This window comes from Cervus elaphus, chromosome 23 (assembly GCF_910594005.1).
Source record: "Cervus elaphus chromosome 23, mCerEla1.1, whole genome shotgun sequence".
Classification (NCBI taxonomy): domain Eukaryota; kingdom Metazoa; phylum Chordata; class Mammalia; order Artiodactyla; family Cervidae; genus Cervus; species Cervus elaphus.
This window is the reverse complement of record NC_057837.1, coordinates 21,535,246-21,553,755: the sequence shown is the minus strand read 5'-3', so window position 1 is coordinate 21,553,755 and position 18,510 is coordinate 21,535,246. Positions and strand designations below refer to the sequence as shown.

The 18,510-nt window shown below is 36.7% G+C and overlaps 1 protein-coding gene across 2 annotated transcripts in view; it reads right to left on the bottom strand.

The window, feature by feature from the left end:
* PLXDC2 (plexin domain containing 2) overlaps positions 1-18,510 on the bottom strand; it is a 421,899-nt gene that overhangs the window by 175,958 nt on the left and 227,431 nt on the right. For both annotated transcript variants that reach the window (XM_043883300.1, XM_043883301.1), the window contains exon 4: positions 11,262-11,331. In XM_043883300.1, the coding sequence (XP_043739235.1) occupies positions 11,262-11,331 (70 nt within the window). The remainder of the gene's footprint in view (positions 1-11,261; positions 11,332-18,510) is intronic.

The following is an 18,510-nucleotide window of genomic DNA, read 5'->3' as shown; positions in this document are numbered from 1 at the left end:
CACTAAATATATGGAGCTATTCATTCTGTTTAAAGGCTACATGGCATTTCATTCTGTGAGTGCATAATAATTTATTTCATCTGTTCACAACTTGAACAGCCTTATTAACAGGTTGTTTTCAATCTTTGGCCTTAAATATTAGTTCACACCTGTGTGAGTGCAACTACAGGATATATTTCTAGAAGTAGGAATGACAATTATACATTTTATATTTTAATATATTATAATTGAGACTAAATTTTTCTCTATATCCTAAAAATTTATTGTATTATAAAACTTATTTTTTAAACATCTTTACAAATCACAAGTGGAAAAAATATTTCATTGTTTTTTTTAAAAATTAATTAATTAATTTTTTTTTGTCATACATTGATATGAATCAGCCATAGATTTACACGTATTTCATTGTTTTAACTTGTATCTCTTTTATTAGAAGTATGATTACACATTTTCCATACATTTAGCAGCCACTTGTATTTCCTATTTTTTTAAAAGAAATAAGTTTTTTTTATTATTACTAGGTTTAAATTTAGTGAAAAGCTGCAAAGATAGTGCAAAATCTTTCCATATACTCCACACTTGTTTTTTCATACTAACACTTTACATTAGTATGTCATTAGTATGACCATATTGTGGTCAAAATTAATGAAATGATAATGATACATAAATCATTATCTGAATTATTAAGTAAACTTATTCAGATTTCCCTAATTTTTTCATACTGTCCTTTTTATATTCCAGCATCCCAGACAGGATATCACAGCATATTTAGTTATCATGTCTCCCCAGGCTCCTCTTGACTATGACAGTCTCTCAGACTTCTCTTGTTTTTGATGACTGACGTTTTAAGGAGCACTGGTTGAGCATTTTGTAGGAAGGTATGATTTTCTCCGACTTCTTTCAAGAATTTCTCTTTGCCTTCTTGTGTGTGTGTGTGTAGTTTGAAACTGATATGTCCAGCTGTGCTTTCTGCTGTCATTCTTTTTTTCCTGGTTAGTGTTCTCTGAGATTTCTGGTTTGGTGTCTGTCATTAATTTTGGAAAGTTCTTGGCTACTATTATTATTTCAAATATTCCTTCTGCTCTGCTCTTCTTTTCTCTCTGCTGACATTCCAATTATGTATACATTACATCTTTTATTACTGACAAAGGTCTGTCTAGTCAAAGCTATGGTTTTTCCAGTAGTCAGGTATGGACATGAGATTTGGACTATAAAGAAAGCTGAGTGCCAAAGAATTGATGCTTTTGAACTGTGGTATTGGAGAAGAATCTTGAGAGTCCCTTGGACAGGACGAAGATCAAACCAGTCAATCCTAAAGGAAATCAGTCCTGAATATTCACTAGAAGGATTGATGCTGAAGCTGAACCTCTAATACTCTGGCCACCTGATGCGAAGAACGGACTCATTGGAAAAGACCCTGATGCTGGGAAAGATTGAGGCAAGAGGAGAAGGGGATGACAGAGGATGAGACGGTTGGATGGTATCACTGACTCAATGGACATGAGTTTGAGCAAGCTCCAGGAGTTGGTGAAGGATAGGGAAACCCGGTGTGCTGCAGTCCATGGGGTCACAAAAAGTCAGACAAGACTGAGCACCTGACTGAACTACATCTTTTATTATTGTCCCATAGTTCTTGGGTGTTCTATTTTTGCTTCTATTCTTTCTCTTTGTATTTCAGTTTTAGAAGTTTCTCAGCCTTTAGTGGGCCTGTGTCTTTGGACTGTGACCTTCACAAATGTTTCTCCAATGGAATAGGTTTTTCTCTCTGCCACCTACTAAGAACAGTAAACTTTGCTTACAAGAATGTACTGGTATAAAGTTTTGGGAAACAACTGTGTTTTGAAGGCATTTTGGAGGAAATTGATAAGTTACCTATAGAGATTACCACTTAAAAAAAGAATAATCAGGAGGAAAAACTTATTCGGAGCAGAGCTCAATGACTATACTTCATAAATAGTATGGTAAATCTTTTGCTATGTATATTGACAACAATTTTTAAAACATTAAAGATTTTTGTCTTTATCATTTATATAGAATTTTGTGTTTTTTTTTTTTCAAAATCTAATTGTTCCAAATTCTTTTACTTTTTCCATGTTCCTTGAGTAATCTAAAAGTGCTATTGATTTTCTCCACAAGCTATTAACTAAAAGATGCTTGTTTTTTAAAGGAGCTGTGGAAATTGATAATAAAACAATTAAAAAGGCTCCCCCCCCCCCCCCCATTTTCTTTGCCTTCAGCAGAAACCTCTCATTTGAACCATAAGCAGATTAAATGAAAATCTCACTGTAGCCCTCTGGCTAGGCAGATCAACAAAGTAATCTAAATCTACCATAATCCCATTAGAAATAGCCAACAAAATATTTATTGTTTAATAATATGTCCCAGCTCCAGAGCTGTACCAGTTGAAGTCAGAACACAATTTTGAGCTGTTTCCACATTATATCTACTGGTTTCCTGTGATGTAAACAGAGGAAAATCCTGACAATACAGGTTAGCATTGAAATAACCTTATGCTTCCCAAGTGGCTCAGTGGTAAAGAATCTGCCTGCAATGAAGGAGGTGCAGGAGATGCGGGTTTGATGCCTGGGTCACAAAGATCCCTTGGAGGAGGGTGCAGTAACTCACTCCAGTATTCTTGCCTGGAGAATCCCTACAGACAGAGGAGCCTGGCAGGGTACAGTCCACAGGGTTGCAGAGTTGGACATGACCGAAGCGACTGAGCACGAATAAAGAAATTTGTCTCCTAATTCAAAGGCAAAACATCACACATAAATTTAACCAAATGAATGTTTAACTTTGAATTTGGGGTTTGGCCTTCAGTATATTTTAGAGTTGGATTATTAGCAATTAATCAAATCTCATGTCTATGAAAGGCAACCTGGATGAGATGACATCAGGCAAGTGTCATCCCCACCCCCCATCATCTGACCCATAACTAACTTTATGCTTTGATGACTTGTCCTTGAAGTTCATGTTCTACAAAGGGTAGAATAAGAAGCATCAAGATATGGGTGGCTTGCTGTTGATAATAATGCCTGTTATCCAGTTACGACCCATCATATCACAATTAGACCAACATTTCAAGATTCTTCTGCCATGTGTGAAATTTTGTAGGACTTTCAGAGTTGCAGCACTGGGAGGCCTTTAGAGGAGCTTCTGCAGTGTACTTAGAGATGACAGACATATCCAAGCTAACAAAGAGGACATCCGAGTCATCTACACAGGCCTATATTTCCCAGTTAGGAACGGATGAGCCAGACTTTAAAAGGAGATAATGAAAAGTTAAAAAAGTTAAGTCCCTAAGCACCTCCTGAGCTATGGATCATGTTATCAAAGAAAACAATAGACAAACTAACAGGTAAACACAGCTTTACAGCAAACATATTTTGAAAAAGAATAGAAGAGAAAGAAATACATATAAAAAAAGGACAGTAGTAACAATACATGCTATTTTTGCAGCATTTTCTGCAAAATAAGTATCAATAACACACGTTATGTCATTAATTCCTGACCAAAGTCCTTATGGACTAGGAACTTTCATTATGCTATTGTACAGATTGGGAAACTGAGGCAGGAGAGATTAAGTAATTCACTGAAGGTCACAACAGCTATGACTGGTGTTATTTATGAAGACCCACATTCCAGTACTGAGAGTCCCTTGAACTGCAAGGAGATCCAACCAGTCCATCCTAAAGGAGATAAGTCCTGGGTGTTCACTGGAAGGACTGATGCTGAAGCTGAAACTCCAATACTTTGGCCACCTCATATGAAGAGTTGACTCATTGGGAAAGACCCTGATGCTGGGAGGGATTGGGGGCAGGAGGAGAAGGGGACAACAGAGGATGAGATGGCTGGATGGCATCATCATCTTGATGGGCATGGGTCTGAGTAAACTCTGGGAGTTGGTGACAGACAGGGAGGCCTGGTGTGCTGCGATTCATGGGGTCACAAAGAGTCGGACATGACTGAGCGACTGAACTGAACTGAACTGAATATTCCATTACAAGAGTATTTATCTTAATCTAGGTATCAGACTGCTTCTTCAAGAAAACGAATTTCAATTGCTGACTTGAGTAGAAACAGAACTCTCTTGAACTTATTCCTGAAATGTACAGTGCGTGTGTGTGTGTGCTCAGTCAAGCCCAGCTCTTTGTGATCCCATGGACTGTAGCCCACAAGGCTCCTTTTCTGTCCATGGAATTCTCCAGGCAAGAATACTGGAGTGGGTTGCTATTTCCTTCTCCAGGGGATCTTCCCAATCCAGGAATCAAACCAGCGTCTCTTTTGTCTCCTGCACTTGCAGGCGGACTCTTTACCATCATGCCACCTGGGAAGCCCAGAGTCTAAAGTCAATCCTGCCTCACTTAGTATTTTTCTCCTCTTTCTAGGACTGGACAAGGTTACAGCAATTGCTGTACTTTGTTACTTTATTAATTAGTCACCTAGCCTCCTTTTGTTTTCAATTGGGTGATATATCTGAGCATCTAGGTAATACTGTTATCTGAACTAGGGAGGAAAGCAAATATTTGCCAATATTTCAAACAAAGCCTGGATCCACAAGGGACTAAATGGTGCTTTCCATGTGCAAACATTCCTAAGTGAACAGTGAACGTCCACTGATCTATGGACTTCTCTGTGGCTGCTATGGTGATGGAAGGGGCTAAGCCTGGAGAATTTGCTTCTTACCCAGACTCTCACTTTGATTAATCAACATTCCCCCATTCCTGTCACCAGTCATCACTTATCCACCATGGATCAATGATCCTGTCCTTTTTTAAACTGTACTTCTGTCTACCCACATTTCTGCCTCTGGTGATTTTCATATTGACTCAAGTCTATCTCCTGGGTGGTCCCTTTCTGCATTTCTTGTCACTCTGATCTCCAGTGACACCTCACCCCAATCCCAAGGAACCAGTGCTGATGAAATACAGCGCATTGATACACAGGAGAAACAAACAGGCTTGTGAAGATGCAATTCATAAAGCCACGGGGAAAAGAAATTCAGTAATGTTGGTGAATCTGCTGAATCTACTGAGGGACACGAGACAGTCTGGGGGAGAAAATTATCAAGAAGGACAATTGAGCTGAACTTTCAGGACATATAGCCAGAGAATCACTCAGACACAGCAAAGCAGACATCAAACAACTTATCTTTCCATCCAGGAATCTTTGAGACTTGAGTTTGTTAAATTAGTGAACCAAATTGGAATGGATTTTCTTTTGTCCAACGTCTATCCCTTCAATATCTCCCTGCATGTATCAGATCTCTAGATACACATAATAACATAATGATAATAATAGTACAAAATAATGTCATTTACTTTTTCACTAGATTCAGAAAGCTAATGGATGCAATAAAGTTCTGTTATATCAAGGTTATATACTTGGAAGATTACAGGGTTGGTATTTTAAATCAATCATCCTGAGTAATAACTAACTCTCTTCTGCTGTTAAAAAGCCTTTTATAACTGTTATTAATCAAGTACCTCTAAAAAGCATGAAATATTATTTGGGACTACAATTAAAATATTGCTATTTGAAAGAAAGAATAAAAAAGAAGCTGGTAGACTTGGTAATATACTTCCTGAAAACCCAGTCAAAATAATATGCATTATTTGTTTTTAACCTCGCTTATTAGTGACTTAAACGGGAAAAAAACAAATGATTATTAACAAGATATAGGAAATTAGTTTAGATCTGAATTTCATACCATAGCTCAAAGAGTGGGGCTTCCCTGGTGGCTCAGTGGTAAAGAACCTGCCTGCCAATGAGGGAGACACACGTTCAATCCCTGGGTCAGGAAGATCCCCTGGAGAAGGAAATGGCAACCCACTGCAGTATTCTTGCTTTGGAAATCCAATGGACAGAGGAGCCTGGTGGGCTAGAGTCCATGGGGTCACAAAAGAGTCAGACATGACTTCGTGACTAAACAATAAACAACAACAGTTAAAAAAATCACAGACTCAGATTAATTTATTTTCACCTTGGGAGGAGTACTATTGGATTAGGAGGCAAGGAAAGAAAGGAGATATAGTTGTTCCTCTGTCTCCCAGACACAGCCCCACTCCCATATCAAAATCCCCTGAAGCTCAATTTGTGTACAACCAACACATATCCTCCCACAAACTTTAATTTAATGCTAGGTTGTATAATATCTCATACAATGTAAATAATTGTTAATACAATGTAAATGCTATGTAAATAGTTGCCAGCTCACAGCAACTTCAAGTTTTGCTTCATGGAACTTTCCAAAATTTTTTTTTTCAAATATTTGGATCCATAATGTGTTGAATCCCAGGATTCAAAACCTACAATATGGAGGGCTGACTGTATACATTTTACTTTTCCTTGTTTGACTTTTTTTAATGCCATGTATTAATTTTCCAGATATTAAATACAGATTACTTAGCGGACATTTTACATTTTATTAGTTAGCATCTGGCAAACAAAAGAAAACAGAACTAAAATTGACATCTTATACAATGCTATATGTCAATTAAACAAGAAAACTAAAACAGAAAAAGAGATGTGTGCGAAACAGGTTTTGCAATAAAACTGTTTTCACACCCTGAAAAAAAAACCTGAACAGCTATCTTCTTATATCTCCAACTAGAAATTCACAAAGAAAGGAAAGGAGGGTAAACCTTCATATAACCAAGGTTTCCTTTAAATCATGTCATCTTTGATTCCTAATCTCATGTGTGGCTTGCTTGCAATTCTACATACTCATTTTGAATCAGCCTATATCTACATAATTAAAATTTGGGGTCATAATTGCCTGGATAATGTCAACTTTTCTCTTCCCTATTATATAAGGCATCAATCACCATTCCTCCCACCTCTCACTTTCCTCTCATCTAGTTAAATGTAGTGCCCACAATGAACTCAAGAAAAAGATATCATTACTAGTGATGGTTGCAAGAATTAAAAAATTATATCCTCAAATGTAAACCTGCTTTTTGAAGCTTTTAAAAGATCACCTTAGCAGCCTAAAATTTAAAAAGAACCTATTAAAGTATTCATCCTGTTGCTATTTAGCTGCTCACTCGTATCTGACTCTTTGCGACCCCACGGACTGTAGCCCGCCAGGCTATTCTGTCCATGGAATTCTCAAGGCAAGAATCCTAGGGTGGGTTGCCATTTTCTTCTCCAGGGGATCTTCCTGGACCAGGGATTGAATCAATGTCCCTTGCCTGGGCAGGCAGATTCTTTACCAATGAGCTACCAGGACGTCCATATATAAAGACACGTCACAGTCATTTGTGGACACATTCAGGGAGAACTGCAGTCAGTAGAATATCTTCTTTCATTTTGTTTCATAGAAACCAACGTATTCCTCCTTAAAAATTTCAGTCCCTGGTCTATTTGCAATGGCCTTCAGTCTACTTTATTTAACCTGACGTGTGGTTTCTATATTTCTTGTAAGTTTTTCATAGTTAATAACTTTTCTAGTTTTGTAAAATGATGAGCCTTTATCAGGGAGGTCTATCTGCTTATACCACCTATTTAATTAGAAGAGACCGATTGAAACTCTATGATTCAGAAGTTCTCTTCCAAGCTGTTCCTGGCTTTACTCACCTGTGTCCTAGTGAATCCTGTTGCCTGAAAACCTTTGCAAACACAATGATTAGATAACTCAAATGATGTGTCCTTCACTGGCTTCAGGCACTAGAAGTATTGAAAAATCTGCTTCTTTCTTTGCCTTTAAACACCTCATCTTATCCCATCCTCCACTACCAGATCAGGCCAGATCTGTTATTTATTCAAAGAAACCCAGTGCTTGCTGGATATCACCCAAATGTCTAAAGTTAAAAGTATTTTACATCACTCTTCCCAGTTCCCATTCACTGAACTCTTACTTTGAGTCTCCACTCAAGACAAACAGATTTATTTGACAGGCCTCCAAATACGCTCAATATGGACTCAGCAAACTCACTTAGCTCGGCATCCATTTGTCTAGAATATTCCTTCCTTCTTCACCTCTTTTCAACCTGCTTCTCTGCATACTAAAATTCCACCTTCCTTTAAGGCCAATGTCAAATGTTAGCTTTTTTACAAACCTGTTTCTGATTTGCTCAATAAGAATGACCCTCTCTTGGAGCAGCTTTCTGATCCTCCAACACTCACAGTCAACCTTATCTTATTGCTTAGTCACATAATCCATCCCCTTCTTAGATTCTAAGTTCCTGGAGGAACAACAGTTTATTCTTCTCTGTACAAACCGAAGTATTAATGTTATGTACTGTGTCTTTCACGTAGGAGGGACTCAACCAAAACTGATTGAATAAATAAACAATGGAGGTGTAGACAAGCTATTTATTTAGTTGAAAACTTTTACAAGAGATTCTGATTCCATTTTGGAGAAGCCTAGGTCAGTGTCTAAATTATCTTACTTGTATCTCTCTAAACAGGGTATGGATTTATATATGCAAGTGCCATACTAGCATTTCTTAAACAAAAAATAGAAAAAGTTTTTTTTTTACATTATTGTTTTCTTCAAAGAAGATAGAAATCATTCAAGAAATCAGATTTTTCACTTATTTTGAGGATCTTTGCAAAGAAAAAAGGCATTTTGAAGCAGTAAACATGATATAGCCATCTGTTTGGGTTTTCTCCCACCAACTCAGCTAAGGGAAATCTTACTTCATATTGGCTAAATTGCTGGCATGACTTTTAAAGATAAAATGATTTGAGAAACTGAAAATGCAAAGCTGCCCATATTTTCACCACTGTGTGTACAGATTTTTGAACAAACATAATTAATGATTCACTTTTAAAAATTCAGTAGAACACAGTTAAACTAAGTCTCAGAAAACATGTTTAATGTTCATATTATGAGATAACCATGTTTATATCATACTTTAAAGATGTGAATGGGCATGAAGTAATTCATGGCTTATAGGAGCAGTCTTTTAATTTGCCTTTCTCCTTTTCATTCAGTCCTTCAACATATTAATTAAAATGTCTATTAAATGCCCAGCAATATACTAGCACAGAAATACACAGTGAACTGATTAAGACAGAATCTGTGTATAAATTTTACTTATATATAGTCCTTTTTTACACAAAATGTAATAGTTTCTGGACTGAAGCCTTAACACCAGTTCTTCTGCTTAGAGTTTGTAAATTTTGCTAATAGCATCATTTCTCTCCCATGGTTTGAAGCCACAGAATTACCAAGGTCCTCAATACTTGTCACACTTTCAACTATATGCACTAACTTCAGTCTTTTTATACTTTAAGGCATTATAAAATATCTTGATTCTGCTTTGTGTTTTTATTTTTTTTAACACCAAAAACATTTTATATTGGATTATAGCCAATTAACAATGTTGTTAATGTTGTTTCAGGCAAACAGTGAAGGGACTCAGCCATACATATACATGTATCCATTCTCTCCCAAACACCCCTCCCATCCATGCTGACACGTAACATTGAACGTGTCACGTAGAATTTCATGTGCTATACAGTAGATTTTTGTTGGTTATCCATTTTAAATATAGTAGTGTTTACACAACCTTCCCCAAATCCTTAACTATCCCTTCCCCCCAGCTATCATGAGTTTGTTTTCTAAGTCTGTGAGTCTCTTTCTGTTTTTATGTCATCCATGCTGACACATAACATTGAACGTGTCACGTAGAATTTCATGTGCTATACAGTAGATTTTTGTTGGTTATCCATTTTAAATATAGTAGTGTTTACACAACCTTTCCCAAATCCTTAACTATCCCTTCCCCCCAGCTATCATGAGTTTGTTTTCTAAGTCTGTGAGTCTCTTTCTGTTTTGTCAGTAAGTTCATTTGTCTCATTTCTTTTTAGAGTCCACATATAATCTTGGTTCTGCTTCTTAAGTTTATCACTTATCTAATCAAGGACTGGTGACTCTAACTGACTTTTGAGGCAGTATACAAAATTGTCCCAACCTGCTTTTCATATCTTAACATTTTTTTTTCAAACCTACACACCCAGCTTTATTCAAATTCGGTTATTTATTGTCTCAAAATACTCCACCAATTTTCTCTTCTGTATAGTATTTATTCAAGATATTCTCCCCCATGACCTACTCTTCTTTCCCTACACAATCACAGAAATTCTAACTTCCTTCAAGAAATACCTTAAATAATAATTTTTCTATTAAGTCTTAGAGGATTCTCACGTTTGAACTTTTCATGTCTGGAAACCCGTATTTCATCATTTGTATTTTCTAAGGAATTCCCACATTCTGTTTCACCTTGTCCACTAGGTTACATGATCCTAAGGCAGAGGTAGCTTTGTTTGCCAGTGCTTAGAGATGGTGCTTAAAACTTTTACTTGATTATTGGTATTCCTGATTACAAATCTTCCTCCGAATCCTACATAACTTCTAAGTCTTTTACTGAAATATGATGAGTGACCAACCTGGTTTCCATATCATCCAGAAGGCCAAGACCCAGTGAAGGAAAGGGACTCTCTCTGGTGCTTTAGTATGAGCCACCCACAGACCTTTCATCCTATCTGTGTATTTCATTAATTAACAATTTGCTTCTTTACTTACTCTTCCATTTTTATGTTTTTCTCTTTCTCCTACTTTCTCTACTGCTCCTTATTAGGGAAACAGTGATATTCTCTGGCATTTTGCTTATTTCTGCTAGTAGCACTCAAGGAATAAATTTTTCTGACTCCTGGGATATGCTATAAAAACTGATAATTGCATTTCTAGGCTATTGCTAATCTCTAAACTAACCTCCAAAGTCTGTGGAGAAAAAGAAAATGAAGAGAATTCAAACCAAATTTCAGTGTTCATTTTTAAAATTCTCAAATGAGTTGTCAGTCAACTTAGGTGGCATTAAAGGGGGAGGAAACAGCCAAATAACTAAAGCTAATAGAATGCATGTGTGTGCGTGTATATATATATATATATATCTCAATCTACTACATAAGTTAAAAGAAAATGATATACTTCTATAGCTTCCTTAAGCACTTTTTCTTTATAATTCTGTTCCCTTTCATGTAGTCTTCCATATTACCAAAAATGAATGAAGGCTTGAAAAGAAAACAGAGATGAATCTATGCTGAAAATTATTATAAGTACATTTTTTTTTCTGCAGAAAAGTTTTCCCAATAGCTGTACTTTTCTTAGGTTTTATTTATACCCATGACTTTTTGATAGAAGACAATGGCTTTCCCAATAAATGTCCCTTTTGAAATATGGAGTAAATTAAAAATAATAACTGCAGTGAAACTGTAGATTATTTAGAGTGAATGGGTAGAAAACCACTTACCCCCAGTTGCCACAGTGATTTCACGGAGGAAATGGCCATAAAATGGAAAATCGAAGGACAGATTCACTCTCTGCAAGGAACAACAACCAGAAAAGAAAATCAATAATGTGCATAACAGTAAATGTAAAATGAAGAGCCTTCTACTTAAAAAAAAAAAAAATGCTTCTACTTTGCACCACTATTACTGTTGCTGACTTTTAGAATCTGAATCTTGGATGGAAATAAAGAAATTTTACCCTCTGATAATTAAATGTTTAAAATATGTGAAAAAAATTAAGTTGGGCTGTTATGATCTGTTAATCTGTTCTTCACTTCCAAAGGGAATCTGAAAGTTTCAGCTCTGAATCAAGCTATTCTCTTTAACATCACCACTATCTTTCAGTTGTCCACTACAAAGCAGGTCAACCATCATGACCAACAATTTATTTAGGGTTATTTTTTGTTTGATTAATCTTCTCCAAAATAGTAGAGCATGTTATCTGTTTAGTTTTACTAAATAAAAAGTAAAAATATTTTATTTTAGGCAATTATATAGTCAACTTATCTTCTGTATAGAACAAAAGGCAGTTTTGTGGAACAAGATACTTTGCACCTACAGATCTAAACCTGCAGATATTTTTCTTTTTCAAATTGTGATAAACTCCCCTGATTCAGTATACAAATGACCCTTGAACATGGGTTTGAACTGTATTGGTCAGTTCCACTTATAACATGTTGTTTTTTTTTTTTTCCCCCAATAATATAGTATCTGTGTTTTCATTAGGCAGATCTTTAAATTATTGAAGTGTTGAGAAAAGTTTGATTAGAGATCAAAGTATGAAATCAAAAGGACTAGGGTTTGAGTCCTGATTCTATCCTGCCCTTGGGTGAGTCATTCATTAATTCCTTTGTTTTTGAGACAGAGGTACCACTGTGTGGATTTTCAACTGGGTGAAGACTGGCAGCCCTAGCCCCAGCGTTGTTTGAGAGCAACCGCTTTATGTACACTTTTAAAGGCATGGGATACCAAGAATTAAAAAATGCTGGTTACTAGAAAGCTACTTTTACTTTGTAGAGAGGAAAACTGGAGAGACCGAGGAATAAAGTTCATAAATTTTGACCCTATTTTTTTCTAAAAGAAGATCTGAAGCTTTGGATATATATATATTTATAATATATCTTATTATTATATATTATGCATACATATGTATAGTAAGATAAAAAACAAGACACAAAAAGCAAAGAAAAAGAAATCCTAGATTTTTCATTTGTTTGAAATAATATGAATGAGATTTATTATTATTAGGAAGGAAATAAGGAAAAAACAGTGAGCTATAACAAAGATGATCAACTGAAACAAAAAGATCCATAGGGAAATTAATTGGCTGATTTAGAGCCCAATAGAATGTACAAACCACCTATAATAAAAGGCTATTATGTTAAAATTCAACAATTTCAATATTATATCTCTCCCAACATACAAGTTAAAAAAACAGAGAAGTATAGCTAGATTGAATTTGGCTCTTTCCAACTGTGCAAATGACTGCTTTCTATATCCATCAGAGATTCCTAATGACTTATTTGGCATGATATTAATCATTTAAAATTTACAGTGACTTTCAATTAGTTTTTTTTCCCTTCACTTTCTGATGAAAGCTGCATCTTCAGAAGGGTTTATCTTCATTTTTTAAATTTTATGCTGACTAATGGGAACAACAAAACCTATTTTTATAGCACTGACTGAAATGAGTGGTTACTAATAACCCTAAAATAAAAGCTTCAGTGGCAAAATCATGTATCTCAAAGAAGACATTTGACACAGTTTTATAAAGGCACTTGCTCTAGTATATTGTTCTCCATCACTCTAATTTTTTCCATGCCATGGGCAAATTGGAAAATTTACAGTCCTTTGGCATTCTCACTTCCAGAATAAGAGTTTGGTTTAAACATCTATCACTAACAAACTCTATCAATTACTACCAAAGGTGAACCAGAAGAATATGACAATTTCTCAGCCACAACAAATATTTAAATATTTTTACAATCAAACTGAGATAAACAAATACATAAATTAAAGACTATTTTTGATAGTAAGCTCTCACAGAAAAAATTGCTAATATATTATCCTGAAGCACAATATCAATGATTGAAATGTCTCCCTGTTTACTGTCTAAATGACCAGCTTACCTTAGTTATCACCATGGCCTGCTTTGCACTAATATCAATGACAACTAATAAAGGTGTTACCTTCTCAATAGTTGTGAAATCTACCCTTTTCTCTCCAGGTACTGCTGACACCCTTCCCTAAGTGTAGGTCACTTTTATCTCAATAACTTGCTTACAGGTGTCTTGGTTCCATTTTCCTTGGAATTTTTTTCTCTATACTATCTAGAATATCACTCCCCAATCCAAATCTTTCAATCTAGAATCCCACTGACCCTGGAATCATGCAAAAATAGTGAAAATGAGTTTTAAGACCCACCACTAATGGGTCTCAGCTATCTTATGGTTCTCCCTTCACGTTCTCTATGCTGGCCAGCCTTCTAGAACAGCTTTTACTTCCTTGAAACTGCCACCCTTAATCCTGGGCTCTGGTTCTTCAACATGATGTCTCTTTTGACTGTAATGATCTCTCAACATTGGTTGGCCATGGCTCCCAAATTCTTCAAGCCGTGGCATAGTTTCCTTGGTACCCTAAACCTGACATAAGGACTTATAGCAGATGGTTTGTTTAGAAGGTGATCCTAGGAAGCATGTGCTAAGGAAATGGGAAAAGTGAGACATGGAAAAGAGAAAAACCAGTAACAGTTACTGGATGTGTTACCACTATAGCCACGTCTCCCTTGGAGACCTTCGGGGAAAAGTAGGGAAAACATGACTCAGAATCATCTCATTGGAGGTTAGGAGGCTGGGATATTGATCCATCCACTCCGATCTCCTGTTGATCGACAGCGGGCAGATGATTCTCTCCTTCCCCAGGATTACTCTCAGGCAGAAAGAAGAGACACAACACTTGAGTTGGGATGTTAGCTAGTATCCTAGAAACCGCCTCCCACAGTCTCAGTTATCAGTGAGCTCAGGGAGGCAGAAGGGATGTGAGGCAAAGCATCAAGAGGGACTACAAAGTGTCACATCCTCAGAGTCCTACCGTTACTTCTTGCAAGGTTACACCTCCTACCGTATCTCACCAAGCATTCTCTCTATATGCATGTACACAGGAAACAATCACATGGGATTCAGATTTTAACTGCTTCAAAGTGAAACTAACTCAGCATCAGAGTGGTTAAGAATGGCCCAAAGTGTCAGTCGCTCAGTCATGTCAGACTCTTTGCAACCTCGTGGACTCAAGCCCGCTGGGCTCCTCTGTCCATGCAATTCTCCAGGCAGGAATACTGGAGTGGGTAGCCATTTCCTTCTCCAGGGAAGAATGGCCCAAGGAGGATACCAAAACTTGAACCCAGATTTGAAAGACAACAAAGGCAATGCTCTTAATTACTGAAATATTGAAAGTAAAGTAATAAGGGGTATCACACTTAATGGCAAATTTCTGAAAATTATCATCCCTCTTTACAAAACATATAGACACAGACACACAGAGCAACACATCCACACAAGTTATTAAAACAAACAGAAATGATTAAGCGCTAGGATTTTATGGGACTCTTTGAAGCTAAATTATTATATATTCCATATAATAACCCCTGGGTAATTGGATCATTATTGCTTCCTTCCCTGATAGCTCAGATAGTAAAGAATCTGCCTGCAATGCAGGAGACCCAGGTTTGATCACTGGGTTGGGAAGATCGCCTGGAGAAGGAAATGGCTACCCACTCTAGAATTCTTGCCTGGAGAAGTCCATGGACAGAGGAGCCTGGTGGGCTACAGTTCATCGAGTTGCAAAGAGTCAGATACGACTGAGCAACTGAGCATGCATGCACACGCACACAACATAAAAGGAAGAAGTGTTTAGAAAATTGTCGTTGTAAAGACAGTAAATTAATTAATAGAGCAAAACGTAAAATAAAAACTCAAAAGTGAAACTGTAAAAAGCATGTGTGAAATAAAATCAACTGAATTTGCTAATTCCTTATACTTGGCAGAAAGCTAACTATTTGACAGGAGAGGTATCATAATTCTGGGACAGGCATAAGAAGTATCATATGGGGGAGAAGAAACTTGTGAAGCGTTCTTTGAAAAGCTTGTAGAAGTATCTAAATAGGTGCTAGGTGGTGGGCTGCAAATTTATAGCAGGTACAGACACATATGACTGTGAGTTTTGAAACCGAATCATGCTCTTCTACAACTTGCCCCATGGAGTCACTGTGGGGAATACACTATCAGAGGAAATTAGGGCCACATTAACAGATTTCCTTTTTTTTTTCAGCCATGCCAGGCAGCTTGTGGAATCTTAGTTCTTCCACCAGGGACAGAACTCAAACCCCTACTTTGGAAGGGGGGGTCTTAACCACTGGACCACCAGGGAAGTCCCTCTTATAGATTACTAAGTACGTCCACATCTCTTATTGCCTCTGTTACATATTTTTCTTATGCCTGTTGCCATCTGGTATCTAATTATTATGATCTCTGCTAATTATTTTTTAATAATACAAGAATTATAATCTTATGTAAACACTGCTTCAGTTTTACTTGTTTGCCTATTTCTCAGTGGTATTACAAAGATAAATTAATTAATCAATGCTTTCAAGACCTTGAAGAGAGAAACCTCCTAATAAGAGTTAAAGAATCTGAAGTGGGTGCATTTATAATCCTAAAAACCACTGACAAAGTCATTCATAAAAAATGCCTTTTGTTTTAAGACAGCTTCTTATTTACAGGAGTAAAGTTATACTCTTATGGTTCTCTAGCCTCCATTTCATCTTTATAAGGTATAATCCTGATGAAAGCAGCCTGTGGGGGAAAAAATTAGTAATAACTAATCTTTTAGTGGAGAAGGAAATGGCAACCCACTCCAGTATTCTTGCCTGGGAAATCCCATGAAGCCTGGCGGGCTACAGTCCATAGGGTCACATAAGAGTTGGACACAACTTAGCCACTAAACAACAATAACAAGCTCTTAGTAATTGCTGATCTCACAAGTTCATGACAGCAGCGAGTCCAGAGAAAATAGCCGGTGTCCATTTATTTAAGAATAAATTCATGGGTTAATCGTTCATTTCTATACATCTATTTGAACATGCTATTTTTAATCATTCAAATAATTTCATGTTTGCAGGGCACGTGTTTGTATCTTAAAGCTATTAAATAGGTGGGATGATGATGGTGATGATTGACAAAGTGGGATTTGCATTAATTTTTCCAAAAAATTAGGCCAAGTAAATTGGAGTCATAGCATTTTCAGTTTGTTTATTGATGATACCAAGTATTATTAATACTTGATGCCAAATATTATTAAGTATTATATTAATAACTTTGGGAGGAGTTGAAAATTTAAAGAAAAAAATACATGCTGTTTTATTTACATGGCTATTTCTAATGATACTGGCTTTCATCCAAAATACCTGAATAAATGACCAAATGACACCTGGACCTTCATAAGCACTGAGTCAATGGAGTCAATGATGGTTAACATTGTATTATGTACCTGAAGGGTTTAGCACAGCAAAAGTTCCTTAAAACTAGTTTCCTAAATAATAACAGCTCCTTATCTGATTTCTAATAAGGAGATGGAAATGATTTGATATATGTTGTTTCTAATAGCAATGGAGGCAAACTGCTTTTGTAATAGAATCACATCACAATTAGACATTATGTTCCGCAGAAACATTATGATGGCTTAATTTTTGTTATATTGAAATGATCATAACTAGTGTATTTACTGGTGTTATAAGAATGGAATTAGCTTTTAATGTGTTGGACATTATTCTAAGTATTTTGTCTGCATTAGGCAAGTATGAATGCTAAAACTAGGTGAGAGTATGACAAGAAAGAAGATGTTTTGTATGCACAGAGTATCTCCTCCAAAGATACTTAGTAATTAGAAAAGGAAAAATAGTAAGTTTACAGCAAAGAAACAAAATCTGGTAGACATCACCTTAAGCAGGTGATCAAAGTTAACATCGCTGGTAAGGAGACGTGATGGCATCAGGTACCTCCTGATGTATGCATGATGATGGACAAAATACCATTCCCTGGGTATTCTTTTTTTTTCTCCCACACTGTGTATCCTGTGGGATCTTAGTTCCCCCACCAGGGATGAATCCCGGGTCCTGGGCAATGAAAGCCTGCATGTTAACCAGTGGACTGCGAGGGAAGTCCCTCCCCTAGTATTCTTGCCAAAAATAGAGACCCATATTTAACCATGAAGAAGCAGTAGACAAACCCCAAATCAAGATCACTGTACAGAGACTGATGAAGACTCTTCAAAATGTCAAGTTTATGAAAGATAAAGAAAGACAGAAAATGTGTCATAGATTGGAGGAGGTACAATAAGGAGATTTGACAAATAAAGGCCATGGGGGTCCTATATTGGATTCCAGATAGGAATAAGGATAGTTTGGGGACAGTTCACAAAAGGTGAATATAGCATGTAGATTAGTTAAGAGTATCACACCAATGGTAATTTCTTGGTGTTGGAAATTATACCATGAATATATAAAGTGTTACTACTTGGTGACGCTTGTTGAAAGCTATATGGGAACTCTTCAATAATTTTTCCAAGTTTATTTATAAGCCTGAAATTATTTCAAAACAAAACATTACAAGTTGTTCAGTCGCTCAGTAATACGTAACTCTTTGTGACCCCATGGACTGCAGCACGCCAGGTTTCCCTTCACCATCTCCTGGAGCTTGCCCAAATTCATGACCATTGAGCTGGTGATGCCATCCAACCATCTTGTCCTCCGTCATCCCCTTCTCCTCCTGCCTTCCATCTTGCCCAGCATCAGGGTCTTTTCCCATGAGACGGCCCTTCGCACAGGTAGGCAAAGTATCGGAGCTTCAGCTTCAGAATCAATTCTTCCAATGAATATTCAAGATTGATTTCCTTTAGGACTGACTGGTTTGATCTCCTTGATCAAACTTTATAAGAAAGGAAAACTAATAAGTTCAAAGCACCAGAAGCAGTAGAGCCAGGATTTCAATCCAAACATGCTTGACTCTAAACTCCTAAATCTTGCCCGCTATAGGACATCATTCTCTCTCCCTTATACTAGGTGATCCTTTTCCTACCTATCATCACATCTATAGCCATTTTCTACCTGGTACTCTTAACATTGTCAGTGACTGATGTTTTTGTTCTCAGTAAACTTTA